General features: G+C 39.1%; 2 protein-coding genes across 7 annotated transcripts in view; one reads left to right on the plus strand and one right to left on the minus strand.

Annotated features, from left to right (window-relative positions):
• Positions 1-1,365: 1,365 nt before the first annotated feature.
• LOC111246480 (uncharacterized) lies at positions 1,366-4,651 on the minus strand. Its single transcript, XM_022796151.2, has 6 exons — positions 4,034-4,651; positions 3,514-3,605; positions 2,774-2,893; positions 2,442-2,575; positions 2,005-2,129; positions 1,366-1,567 (listed from the first exon to the last, which is right to left on the minus strand). Exons 1-6 carry the CDS (start codon positions 4,174-4,176, stop codon positions 1,450-1,452), a joined length of 732 nt encoding a protein of 243 aa, XP_022651886.1. The 5' UTR covers positions 4,177-4,651; the 3' UTR covers positions 1,366-1,449.
• Positions 4,652-5,070: 419 nt separating this feature from the next.
• Positions 5,071-14,462, plus strand: part of Magi (membrane associated guanylate kinase, WW and PDZ domain containing protein magi) — a 43,240-nt gene continuing 33,848 nt past the window's right edge. For 4 of the 6 annotated variants that reach the window (XM_022796131.2, XM_022796135.2, XM_022796139.2 and 1 more), the window contains exons 1-2: positions 5,071-5,584; positions 13,444-14,184. In XM_022796131.2, the coding sequence (XP_022651866.1) occupies positions 13,698-14,184 (487 nt within the window). In that variant the 5' untranslated portion in view covers positions 5,071-5,584; positions 13,444-13,697. The other 2 variants (XM_022796132.2, XM_022796133.2) reach the window with 2 other exon arrangements.

Raw genomic sequence — 14,462 nt, forward strand, 5'->3', positions numbered from 1 at the left:
TCGTTTATTGCTTCCCGCTTCCTGCTTTTAATTGACTAATAGCCCATTTTATACCGTTGGAAAATCCCTTTTAGACTATTGTTATCGGTTTGTCCAAATCACAAAATGTTTCCTTGAGACTCCAAAAACGGAGTGTCAGGTGGCGAAATAGCATTTTCGATTGACCCTTGTTATTTGTTCTTCACTTAGGCTAAAACGTTTCTAAAATGACTTAGGATAGGTATGGCATTTTCGACAATATAGTAGCTGTTATAAAACAATTTAGCTGAGTTCTGAAATAATACGTTTTGTCCAAACTTTACTCGTCAAATTGGGTTAGGATCGTATGGAGCTATTTTGAAAGAAAATCATTTTTAAATAGTCAACACTTCCTACCTATACGGTCCGTGAGCGGAACAAATACTTCAGATTGCCTTCGCAGCTTTTTGATATTGGAGAAAATGGAAAAAAAGCTTTTGTGTCAAATGCAGTGCCGTTTGAAGCAAGGAAAAAATCATGATCTGGACAAAATGATCTCGACAACAGTCCTGTATAGCACGAAAATAGTTTTATAACGCCATATAGAACTTGAATACCAGCAGCGGGAGCAATCAACAAATCGGATATGTATACTAAAATACTTAATGGGTAAATCAATAAAAGGCAGTATCGTATTATCTTTGTATAAATAAAAGTGCTTTTTACTTCGCAGCCACAGAAGGCACCGATACGCCCTATTACTGTATAAACTGAAACATTTTTGTTTCATATAAAAAAAAGGCCGGAAATGAACTACGCTCAATTTCAACGTTCGATAACAAACGACTTTATAAGTCTATAAGTACATCCAGCACTTTTCAAATTTTTTTACATAACTGTTACTTGTATATTTTTGTATTAAAGGGTATCGCGACTGCTTAACGCACGTCACATATAAGATTTCTACAAATGTTAGGCTGCGCATAAAGGAACAATACATCAGAAATCGGGATACATTAGATCCATAGTTAAGATGTTTGATGCATTAAACAAAAACGAGATTGGCGTTTGTTCTAGACTGATGCGGTAGCTCTTAACTTTTTTTAGTCCGGAATATGCTGAAACTCCGACCCAGTAAAACTTACATAGCGATAGACTGGAAAGATTCAAATCCTGAAAGGAGGATATAATATGAGTAAAACTTCTATGTGCGGAATAGGTGCCAGCTAAATACAATTTGTTTTAAGAGAAACATTGGTCTTCACTTTATATATTTATTGTTTCCTAATAATGATCGCTTAACTCGTGGTAGAATGTTTTACGTTCATTTTGCCATTTGTATTTGTTTCATTTTATAAGAACTTTTTCGTCCCTTTACTTCTTAAAATTAAAATACGACTCCACCAGTAGAAGCCAAATAATTTTATTGAAGCATATAAGAACATACATATCTGTGAAAAATACAACTTTCTCTCATACATCAAATGGGTCCTACTTGAATAAAGTTTTTCTAAAATATTGAAGCTGCTGAATGCTTTGCCTTATATCTTCGTATGCACGATGAGCCTTCTTTATTTTAGGTTCATTCTCAGACACATCTGGATACCATCTGAAATTAAATTGGTAGCAATTACTGAGCAGTTTTTTTATACATACGCAGGCACAAGCGCGTAATGTATCCAAGAAGGTATAGGTTTTTATAAAAAAAACGTATATTAAAAGCGAGGTAGAACTCCAATAACGTAAAAATCCACTTAAATAGAGAAACAGATATTGTACTAGACAACCGACATATGCATACATTTGTTTTTCGTTATATGGATCTGTCAACATCGTTGTGACAAAGAAAATTACATATTGATGCTTTTTATGCCGACAATGTAAAAGATTAATTGACACAGTAAAAAAAAATTTGAAAATAGTACATTTTATTAGACGGTCGATACATATATTTTGTTGTTACACGGATTTAACGTCATCGCAATGTAAAAAATACATTTGTAAAAAGTTATATATTACATCCTTGTTTGCGTTTGCATAACGTACCTTTTACAGAGTTCTCTGATGCTGCTAACATCGATGATGCGGTAATGGAGATGCTCGTAAACCTTCGGCATATAACGTCGAATAAATTGGCGGTCCGCGTGAACACTATTGCCTCCTAGTGGTACCTATAAACGCAGATACAAGCAGATGCCGTAGAGATCATCAAGATGTTGAGTTGGGTTCCCAATAAAAATAACGAAAATTCGATGTTCACTACCTCACTAAGATTAGTGAAGGTATCTAAATAATACGAAGGATAAAGGGAATAAAAACTAGAAAATGAATGATTAATTATTAAGCGCTCCTGGGACAAAGAGGGCATTAAATGTGTGAGTAAATGAACCGTCTTTTTTTCTTATAATTTTCTTGTAATCTTTATTATTCTCACAATTTATCTTAAATTTCTTATGCTATTTTCTCTATGCAAACATGCACACCTTTTTTGGAGTTGTGTGCCTTTGGAGAAAAACCAGGACCGTGTCTTCGGCTTCCTTTAAAGAGATTTTACTTTTAAGGCAAGCTTCCGTCAAACCCGATGCTCCATGGTTTTGCTTGCACCAATCATCCATCGCTGAGATGTCCAAGAAAATAAAGTAATTTACAGTTACTTTTATGTCATTGCTTTTTCCTTTTGAAATATCTATAACGCTTAATGTGTCTTATTATGTCTGGAAGTATTTACATTAGTAAATATCCCATAACCGCATACGATCAAAACTGATTTCACTAATTTGTAAAACGAAAGCTGTTAGTATCGATTTGGACGGACCATTTAGAACGTATTCAGGTTGATGCAAAATGATCTGCTCAATTCTTGCCACTTCGTTCAGGTCCTTATCGGTGACGACGCACGATATCTCCATTATGGTGTCCCTATCTGGATCCAAACCTAATTGACAAAACAAGAAAGTAATGGAAGCGAATCTTTTAAGAACGCTAATGGCAAACATTTTGAAAAAAGGATTTTTTTTTAAATTTTTTGACAAAATAGCAAAATTGATGTAAACGCTAACTCAAAATTAAACAAACGTTGAATATTATATAAATCAGATTATGCCTTGAAAAAATCGCCCGAAGGGTTCATGAATAAAAACCACTGCTACTGCTAGCTCGATGAGTCTTTCACCCCAAACCGGACGGGGGTACAAATCTTACTCATTTGGTGGGGTACCTCACAGGTTCTGATCCGGATAGCTGGTCCAGACAGAAATTTCATGCGCGACTCCTTATATTTTTTTTATTCTTTCTACTAACCGGGTATGTTATCTACTATTTCAGTTATACCAACATTCATGAAAATGATTGTGTGCTACTACTTAATATTAACTTTCTGCAACAATCGATATTAAAACCACGTATCATAGAAATTATCAATTACTGAAAAAAGACTAAGTCGTTAATGTCCTAAGTAAATTTTCTCCACAGGCATTACTAGAGCCGTAAACGGTTCTCTTCATGTGCAGGATAACAGACTTAAATGAGAGTGGAATTTGCATTTTTACAACATACCCGTCATTTCCATATCTATCCAACAGATCCTTTGGTCGATGTCCGACGGCATTATCTTGTCATTTGGTGTATTGAAGTTCATTGGTCCAGCTCTGTAAGTGGGCGTTTGGATTGAATTAAATACGTTTTTAATATTTAGCGCAAATTGACTGGCGGAGCAAATGCTCAAACAAATATACGGGTGTGTACTCCTGGCTTCCAAAAGTAGTTTAAGTCTATAAATTCAAACAAAAACCGTTTGTTTATCTTAAGGCTCACAGTAACTAAAAATATTATTAGATATAGAGAATAAATGAATCGCAAATTTATGGGAACAATGTCCCCAGTTTGGGTACTCAAAGTCTAAAACAGCAATGCTGCATTACCCTAATTAGTTTCGTTTTTATTCGTTATCATGGTTCAACTGCCATAGAGTGCAATCGAATGCTGCATACAAAGCATGCAAAATTTTACGTATATGTTTTTATTCCCTTCAAAACGACTTTCTAATTCAATACGATCACCGCGTTGCTGTGCTTACCTGAGTTGTTGGACGCGTGATACAAACGAGATGGCTTTCTTACAGACGAACAAATTATTCTGCTTAAACTTTTCAATGAACCCCGATCGAAGAAAGCTAGCACATTTTGCTCCAAGTGATAGCGCAACCCGGCAAATCACCATGCCTTTCTCATTCTGTCTTTCCTATCTGCTTTTTATAAAGAACCATCAATAGCACAGCGATACATTTGGGAACTTACACCTGGTCCCGTTAGTAGAACCAACAGAAAAGAAAATCTGACTTCTACGATCAAAACCTTCACCGATTTCCGCTATCTACAAACCTACCACAACGCATCTCGTTTAATTTCCATATGATAACCAGCGCATCCATTCTAAGCTATGCATCGCTGTGGGTTCGATTCATTGTTTCGAAATCCGGCGCGCCCCTTTCTCACACGTCGAATGAGGATGAGGACTGCATCGCTGCTAGATGCCGTGTGCTAACACTATAATGGTGGCCATTGCTACCCAATCGAAATCAACGACGGCGATAGCAACTGTTGTTTTGTTGTTGTCAGCTGTCGACATTGTGTTCGTCTGCTAGCTCCGCCGCTGCCGCCGCAGACAGTCCTTCCCGGCGTGCCTGATAGATGCTCGATCTGCAGCCGCTCCGCGTTTTGTCTCTCTCGCTGTTTGTTACTGTAGCTACTTACAAGAGTCTCGCTGTTTTCTGCTTACAAGTCTGCTCGGAGCGTATGACGACGCGATCCTGGTGCTATTTCCGTGCTAGTTACTTTTGGGATAGCAGCGCGCGCTGTGTATGCTTGTGAGAGTGGTAGAGCGTTAGTGTCGCTTCAACAGAAGCGGCATTGCTGGCGGTTGTTGGCGGATGCTGCTGCTACCTACGCCACACATTGGACCCGTCCCTACAACCGCTGCAGGCTGGCGCAGTTGCCGCTACAGTTGTGGCATCTTTAGCTGCTGCCCCTGCTACCATTGGCGCTGCCATCCGTTGCTACCGCCAATCATCGTCGCTGCGCTGGTGTGTGCGCTCATAGTCGTCGTCGTCTTCGTCGCATCTTCGGGCGCCCCCTTTTACACTGCCTGACTGACTGCCTCTGTCTGTCTAGAGCAGCAGCAGCAGCAGCGACAGTTGCTGGAGTTGTTGCCAGCGATGTGTATCTACCGAGCAAGTGCGTTTCTCTCGTAGCAGCAGAAGCAACAGGAGTCAAGCTACTCTCGGTCGTCGTTGTTTGTGTATACGTATGTATGTAAACATCAGACAGAATGATGGATAAATTGCTGCCAGCGAGAAAAAGTCAATCCGTTTTCGTGAGTTGGATGTAGCTCGTGAGTTGAGTTTGATTTGGCGAAAGTTTTGTCCAGTGCTTCCTCTCACAAAAGCATTACTTAATATTACCACAGCTTGGAGTACTTGGCAAAGTGTAGCAGTGGATGTTGTTGTGGTGATGGTGGTGGCGGTGCAAACTTTTTCGTCGTTAAGAAATTTTGTACACTGTAACAGAATTTCGATTTTGTTTTCCTGCGAGCGTGTGAAGGCGTCAACCAGCACCCAGTCAAAAGATAGGTAAGTTTTGCTTTGTCCCAGCATAAGACATGTATAACGTCGTGTTACTAAATGTGAACGGCACTGACCGTCCATCCTATCCATGCGCTGCGTACTACTTCTTGGCATTCGGCTATTGGCCGCTTCGAAAAGACCAAAGACAGACAAACAGACGGTGAACATCCATCCAACAGCAGGAGAGTGGTAGATTCGCCGATTTTGGGTCAGTCAGCCGATAGGCAGTTACACATACGGATCGACAGAGCAAGTGGCGGACGTTCCGGAGCAGGGCTAACCATTGCTGTGTTATGATGCCTTACGTTACGGCGATTTTATACTTATCTCATTAATGTTACCGTTTATGCCATGGATAGGAGGCTGTGCGTGTTGTTTTTCTACACTTGCTCCACCGCTCGAACGAGAACAGAACGGTATTTGTCGTGTCGATGAAGGCGTTGTGCTTATTGATTTGAGATTTGCTATCGGAGCCGTTGTTTTCGGTCTTTGTGCCGTTCGTGAACAGGGGCCATAGGATGGTTTGGAACTCTGCTGTTGCACTAAGTAAGGGCTGAGATGAGGTTGTCTGTTGTGTTTGATCTTGCATATCCGTCGGCCGCTGGCTAATGTGATGGAGCTGCTGTCCCTTTTATCTATCGATGACTGGTGCCGCTGTATCTATACGAATACAGGGAAAAGAGCCGAAAACAGAGCGAAACTAAGTTGAGCTCAAAGTCGTTGGGACGAGTAAGGTGGGCGGAACAGATGGGCCGTGCACAAATACGCTCGCGCAACACAAGAGGTTATGAGGACCTGTTGCATTTGCTGAGCCAAAAGATGACTGGGGAAAACTATTCGTCATTCATATACGTACACAAATACTCCGTAGCAACTTACAAACTATACAGTGTAGAAATATATAGTACAGGGTTATGGACATGACGGAAATTGTATCTTGTAAAATATAACCAGTTAAGGAATACGACGTTCTGGAACAGGCTGTCTGAACTATTTGCAGTGGATAATTGCTTAAATTAATTTACATTTACTCTACCTAGTATAAGAAGTAGGAGTGAACGGTTGCCGACAGAGTTGTTAAAATTTGTCAAAAAGCAAACGTTTGCGCGCTGTGCTATACGAAGCCGTTGTGAGCCTACGTACGAGGTACTAATTTATGATATGAAGTTTTCTACCTTAGTTTGTTTCGGTTTACCTCGAAAGAAATAAGGTTTCTATTATTCATATTTCTCTTGCGATTCTGACTTATCGAACTCCTGTGCGTCTTTTGCGGTGCTGTAAAATTTGTGATTGTTTACCGTTGTGTATTTTTCCGCCGCCATTGCCATAAATTGCCTATTCGGTCTAGACCATAACAAGTAGCATCAGTGGCTCTTCCTGCGACGTGCGGAGTCAGTTTAAGGCAGTCTATATAAATAATGATGATGGCATTGCTGGTGGCAATGTAGTCATCTTTCTTATACGGCCTAGTGTACTATTGTACTCCTAATTGTTGCTATTGCTGTAGCTGTTGGTGTTATTGTTGTTGTTCCTGCTTCTGCTTCGCCTACCTTTGGCGCTGCTGTTGTTGTTGTGGTCGGTTGATTAGTAGATGGTCGAGAGTTCTTGCCGGGGCCTCTCAAAGTTCCACTTGAGCTGCGACGTCCATAGCGATATACAGTCGCCAAAGTTGGCCGTCATTTGTGCTATGCGCTGCAATCGGCTTAAAATAGATAGATACGATATGATACGATGACTCTTGATTTTTCTGTTCTGCTCTGTTCTCTGCTGCACCAACTGTTAATATCTGGACGCGCAACAGAGTTGGAAGAAGAAAAAGAAGTTACTAACTCAAGTCACTAGCAAACCGATCTCTCGGAAGAACAAGCCAGCGGCCAAATGAGAACGGCGAGTAGGAAAGCGGCCTGACTGGCCTTATCCGCCTGGGGCATAATCAAGGGGCAGTAGTAACTGATTTTGTCAACAATGCTCATGTGTGCATCGCATGCAGCGTCTGTGTTTTCAGGCTCCGTTACCCATTAAAAATGAAACTGACTATGCTCCTAATAACCGTTAGTGGATTTTTTTGTATAGGAGTGAGCAAAAGCGAAAATTAACACTGAACAGGGAATTGTAATGTTTGTGCGTGGATTTCTACTGGATGTTATTGGTCGATTTTACGAATAGAAAGCTAGCACAGTTTTAGTATTTACGCAACGTCACATATTGGAATTACTTTTCATGCCGCTGGTTTTTGTGGGTTCCTTTAATGGGTAACTTTATCTATCATCAGCGAGTTAATTGTAAATAGAATCGTTGTAACCAATCAAATTAATTTGTTTAATAGAAGAAGCTCCACTTCTGAGTTACTTAAAAATCGATCAGATATTAAAATGTTGATTGTTTCTCTTGGGTGGCTCAGATTTAAAGAACGCCTAGTGAGCTTTCGTACAACAGTCTTTAACAATTTGCTTCAAGTAAAGCATGTAAAAAGAGCAAGTTAAGTCAACCTGTGGATCGTGCAGTAGAATTATACGCAGTTTATATGATTTTTCTTTGAAATCAGATATTTAAATCCTTCAAAGGTGCGCTATAGGTACCGTGGCTATCCATTATCAGGATCTAGTTCACATTTGCGTGTTACCAATGTATAGAATAAAAATAGCATTTATTGTATTCAAAAATTTGGATAATAGTGGGCAGATATACTTGGTGTGTATTTCATAAGAGAATATGCTTATACTACTAAATGTTTTAATCAATTTTAGGAGAAATAAGGAAAATTTATCAAAATTACTGGTAAATGAAGATGCTGCCATTTGCTTTGAAAGATACGTTCCATAGGGTTAAAGCTATGTTTATTTAAAAAATGAGAGTTTCTTAAATCCCAAGAAATGAGTTTAAAAACAGGCCCAATGCTTGGAAAACTTCTCGTTGATTAACAATATTATCGTAAAATATTATATGTAATAAGATAAAAACTATTAAGATTGCTATTTGCGTCAATGAATAGCAAAAGCAAGCCTCAAAAATGAAGGTCGTCGGCACATCACACAAGAAAGCCCTCGATGTAACTGGCTACATCTCGTAACTAGTTGTAAAATACCGACAACTGCTAGTATTAATTTTACATTCATCTGATGGCTATTTTTTAAAAACGAAACTGGATATTTTTTCCATGGCATTTGAGAATCTAGTCTTTAGAGTAACATAAGCTATTCTTAGGTTTATTACAACACGCTTAGAACTGCTAAGGATAAGCGCGCAACTTTCGCAAATTTTTTTCTGAATCTATTGATTTATTATCATCGCAGTCCTCAATTGTTGTATAGAGTAATACCAAAATATTTTCTTTTTTTAGAAGGTACTAATAACGATAAAAATAAACTCAACAAATTAAATATCTTTAGATATAAAGAAGTATTGTTGAGCAAAATTATCGAATAATTGCTGTACAGTTTAATGTATAGCTACACCATGCTGATGAACTTGAAGGTTAATTTTCACAAATCAAATTTTTTTCATTAGGTTATTCTATAGCATTACAAACGAGCTGTTTCAAGACCGAATCATATGACTGTCTGTCCTTGTATCGCTATGTCAAGCCTTAGCGATAGACGTTCTTATGTCTAGATAGGCGCTAAACACTGACGCGTTCCTGTGTTCGCAGATATTTTGAACTCGAACAAAATTATTATGCAGTCAGCAGAGCAGAAGCCACATACAGCTACCCGATCTGAAAATCAATTTAACATTAAGCTTGGTTGACGAGGGTTGGGTGGTAGTGGTGAGTTTGTCATTGGTCAGTATCTTTCTATCGTCGGTTGATTGTGTCCATATATACGTCTGTGTAGCTAGTTTATGGACAAGCTAAATTCTCTAAAAAGAAAACTCAACCAGAGCGACAAGAAAATGAGCTGCTACTGCCGTTGTTGTTGTTTCTACAGCAGACCGCTGCGACTGTCTGGCCTCGATTCATCGATGGCATCCGATCATTTTCGCTTTTATCGTCTTTTTTTGTACTAGTTCTGCTTAAGAATATGTGCCGTTCAATGGACTCACCGAAACGTTGATGTTTTCTGCTCTTTGTAACTATTATAGCAACAGCCTGTCGAAAATTAAGAGTAAACCGGCAAGACTTTAGCTGGATACATACTTCCATGTACGACCATAGAGCCAGTAGCGGTGGGCCTGTTTGGCGCTAATACATCCGTTTGTTCAGTCCATCGTATCACCGACAAGGAACGTGCAATCGTTGTTAATGGTATATTTAATTTCTTGTGGCTCAGTTTCAATTATTAACCACCAGTGATATCCAGCAAATTATGAATCGCGAGTAGGAGATGACTCTAAAGGAAACAGAGATGTTCTGCATTAGTTGATCATTTCCGGCATGTTTTTGTTACTACTGTTGATTCGAGAGGTGTTATTTGCTTGTGTTTCACTTTCAATTCGGTCAATGCTCATTCCATGTAGCTGCTATCAACAATACTTGGCGTGAGAGATGTTGACAAAAACACTATTCTTTCTATTGCTGTCACATGCACTTGTTTATAAAATTCATGTGATAGAGACGACCCTTTTTTGTAGTCGCTAAAATCACGGAAATTAAATTTCTAAGGGCATTTTTTCTAATTATTCAGTGATGATTGTTCAATTCTGGCCGAATAAACGACCACATGGCACCTTCCTGTATGTTCAGATAACACGATTAGCTGGGTCATATAGTATTTAAAACTCACCTCTGAAAGATTTTTAGCAGCTGGAAGATTTGAACAACGCTGCCAAACTGACAAACATCGAGTTAGCTTTGCACTGCACTCTGAAGAGCCTTTACGGGCTGTAGACAAATTATCTAGTTCTGTTACCGAATTACGTATAATTTTCGAATTATGGTAGTGCCAGAAAGTTTTGTCGCTGTTGGCCTATGTGGAAGCAGTTTAAACACGATGTAAAAAGTTTACAGTAAAGTGCTTCATGGAGGATCATATGCGTTTTAATTGCAAAACTAAATAAACCCGACTATGGGTTTTATCGTATATACATCATAATAATGGGAAAGAAAAACCGTCGGCTATCAGCTGTCGAGTTCCATGTGCACAGCCATTGTATTGCATGATTGGGTAGATACTTCATTTTAGTAGAATAAATGAGTTAGCGATTAATCATATTTGACGCCGAATGTATTTCAGACTCGCTTTTGAACTGTAACGGCAGCAGAGTTGATACATATAGAAAATAAAAACAAAAAATACAGTCGTTTAACATTATGTATTCAGATAATAAGGGCTAAACCCTCGTTGTAACTAAACTTCAACGCAGTTACCTGATTTTAGAACTTTCTTCGTGCTCGACTTCGTACAGTCTATTTATGTAGAACAGTTTGAACTCCTTGTTAGCTTCAATGAAAATAGCTGACTCCTTCGTGCGTAACGTTCCGTAAATTGGTAATGACCGTCATCGGTGGAAATATGTGCTGCGTTGGTCTCCGTAGTCGTGTTTCGACAAATAGTATATTTTTGCAGTTACGATTACTAGAGATTACCTCTATTTTAATTAATATTCGTGTATTATAATTATTTTAGAGAAATCTTTATTTTATATAGCCACTGCATCAAAGTTCTTCAGGACAGCTTTGTCTTTATTTTTTCTTACCCGGTGATTATTATTGAAGCTCCCATGGCTGGAGTCGCTAGGTGCAATTAGTATTACCAGTTCGTCACGGCGCGGTGGTAACGTCTTTGCCTACTAAGTGTAAGGACATGTCAACTGGTCTAAGTTCGAACTTGGTGTAGATATACTTCGTTTTGTGGTGGAAAGAGTTAGTCGTCTGAAACAATGCCTAACGGCATTGCCACCAAACGTAGAACTCAAAATATATATTTAGTCTTACCAGTTTGTATGGTGCAGCACTAAGACATCTGTCGGATTGGTGTATCATCTTGTTGCTCCACCCTACGGGTAATATTTTCCTCTATGCGTCTCTGTTGACTTCGTACATGTGATATTTGTCATAATAACAACAATAAAAATAATCAAAATTAATGTTTTTATTAGATAGAAATATTATTAATTCCTAACTTATTTTTTAGGCTTCATCTGCTACTACCAGTGTGAAAAGTAGTAAAGATAATGATAATAATAGTAAACTATTTAATACGTTTAGCAGTAAAATAAGTGCCAGAAAACGTCGTACATTTGTGGCGACCATATCATTGGTGTTCGCCGCAGAAAACATAAGCAACGATAATTTCACTGTTTGTGGAGAATTTTAGTGCCATTTGTTCAGGACTGCTGCGTATTAAGCATCTACTAACAAAATGGGATCAAAAAGCAACTGCTTGGTATGTGACGTTTTTCCATTGATTGGGTGTACCGTTTGCGACGGCTCGACACAAGGAAGAGGACATAAGGCGAACGACTGTGGTTTAAGATGTTATCTAAGAAGGATGCCCGCGCAGCAGCACCAGATAGTGAACTACGAGATCAAGAAGCTGGCGGTGCTAGTATTGTTCAATCTTTAAACAGATAGGGCACATCTTGAAGAGCGCTTTAGTATTTAGTGATTCAGCTAATTTTATTTTGTATCCTTAATTCACTTGCCTTGGAATTATTTGTCTTTTTGAGCGTACTAAAATTACGTACCGTTGAGGAAAAGAAATTGATCATCTTCTTTAAATCGAGTTAGTGTTTTAAGTACCAGAATTTTGCTAACGTATTTGACGTTTTATCACTGTTTATTTCCTAGTGATCTGCCCAAAAGTATTTAGTCTTTAGTATAATACAAACACATGTACTGATGTTTTGAAGAGACTTGTTAGCACATCGTTAGGCAGCCATTAAGCGACTCAGGCCACCGTGAAATGAACACCGGTGCTGAATAAAGGATGGTGGTACGACTAGCCAAAATCTTTCTGTTTAGCCGATGTTTTTATCTAATATTTACAATCGACTGTTCCCTATTGTCGCGAGATAAATTGTTCTTTGTAACTACAATGTTATCGGCGTTGCGATTTACCCTCGTGGAGACGTTTAGCAAAGCTGTATGTCTGTCTCTGTGCGTATTAGCAATTATAGTTAGATCATTATTCTCTCTTTTCGAAGGAATCAACAACAAGTTTAGCCGTTTTTCAGCGTGAAAAGCGTTTCGCTTTTCAGTTAAAACCACTTAGTTATTAAAATTGCGGGTACCCCACAGCCACTATTTTGTTACCGTTTCGAATGTTAACAGAAAACGGCTATTCAGGGTGGGAGCATATACAGGTTAAAGGATTAGCGTACGTGGCATTTACCATTCAGTTGAAATAAGACAAGTGGCTCAACATCGTCACGAAACGTTTTTCCTGCAGAGAACCTACAGATGATTGACTGGAAAAATTGTATTAGCATAAATATGTTTACTTAACAATATCAGCTCCACCAACTTGATATTGAGAAAGTATCGATCTTAGTATATTTGTAAAATTTTTTGTAACTCATATCAGGAAGGAAGGAGATCAATCTGTGGTTAAACTCTACGCTCTCAAGCTTTCAGTAAAATAAAAAAAAAACCTTTAAAAGCGAACGGCTAAAGCAATATTATGGGAAGTATGGGCTATGACAAAATCCTACTTAATTTCCAACGTTCCAAAAAAAAAGTTCCAACGTCAGATCAAATTGGTGGTTATTTGTTTAAAACGAAAACCTTCACACTTAATGCAATATAAGAATAATCCATAACATGTCGCAGATCCAAAATGGTTCAATCGTTAAACACCTTTGCTGGTACAGAGTGTCACGATGATTTGTGCCTCCTACCTAAAAACTTTACTACTTCACTTTGCTATAGTGGAATTAACCAACATTCTATTGCTTGTTTGTTATTTTTGTATATTTGTTATTTTCAGGCGATAGCTATGTGACGTGGCACAATTAGGCAGGTGACAATCACAACTAGAGAATGTATCATAAGCAAGATTAGTATTCAAGGAGGCTATGAGACCGCTGAACAAGGTAGCAGTGACTATTCGTCAAGCGTAGCTGTCTTTTCTGTCAAATCTCTTGCTGCTGTTTGAAATTTCGCAGCTGATTCTGTGGTGGTGAAAGGCGCACCAGCGTTCCGCCGTTGTCACTCGAATTTCAAGAATGATAATGTTGTTGGATGGAAGCTGCAAGGCCGGTTGCAGCGGGGTTGAGCGGTTCCGGGGGGCCGTTCCCTAAGGAGACCACGAACACGGCCCTAAATAACAACAATAATCGTAACAGTGACGAAAAAAACGGAAAACAAAGACGTAAAATCATTGACGACGACGACAACGCCAACTCAGGCCCAACCCGAGCGGTTGAGGTTGGTGGGGCAACAACTTCCGGATCTTTTGCCTCTTCTGGAAAACGACAGTCGACGTCGATAGCCGCGCTGATTTCCTCGTTTGAAGCATCTTCAGCCGGGGCATCAGGTTTGGCAAGTGCGACCGTTACTGCTGCCAGCGTTCTCCCTTCCACTACTTTGTCGTCGCAAGGAAACACACTGGTAGGCGGTAGTCTAAAAACTGGCGCATTTAGAGCCTCCGTAAAAGCAAAGGATGCTGCCGTTCTAACCGTTCGAGGTGGTGCGGAGAATGCACAATTCGTCTATCTCGATAGTGAAGGTAAGTTTTTGATTAACGTTGATTCCAACTTGGGTCCTTTTCACTGTCTCTTTCAAGATTTTACTTATGTTCTAAGTGATTAAGAAGCTCTACGATGTTATGTTATGATTCTAAGAATGTGTAGTGTAATATAGACCGTAATCGAACTCATACACTAGCTTAGCTAATCGTGGGCTGATATATACAGAAGGCAAAAAGCGATTTTATAATACCCGTTTAGTTCAAACGGAGGTAGGGAAGAACGCTTTTGGTGAGTTGCTCAGTGCTAAAAGGACTAC

This window comes from Varroa destructor, unplaced genomic scaffold, assembly GCF_002443255.2.
Source record: "Varroa destructor unplaced genomic scaffold, Vdes_3.0 BEIS01000003.1, whole genome shotgun sequence".
Classification (NCBI taxonomy): domain Eukaryota; kingdom Metazoa; phylum Arthropoda; class Arachnida; order Mesostigmata; family Varroidae; genus Varroa; species Varroa destructor.

What these genes read in the sequence shown, in the direction of transcription:
- LOC111246480 (XM_022796151.2), bottom strand. Translation starts at nt 4,176, where the DNA reads ATGGTGATTTGCCGGGTTGCGCTATCACTTGGAGCAAAATGTGCTAGC. An exon ending in TCACGCGTCCAACAACTCAG is followed by an intron (nt 3,606 to 4,033) that starts GTAAGCACAGCA and finishes GCCCACTTACAG; the next exon opens with AGCTGGACCAATGAACTTCA. An exon ending in ATCAGAGAACTCTGTAAAAG is followed by an intron (nt 1,568 to 2,004) that starts GTACGTTATGCA and finishes ATTTAATTTCAG; the next exon opens with ATGGTATCCAGATGTGTCTG.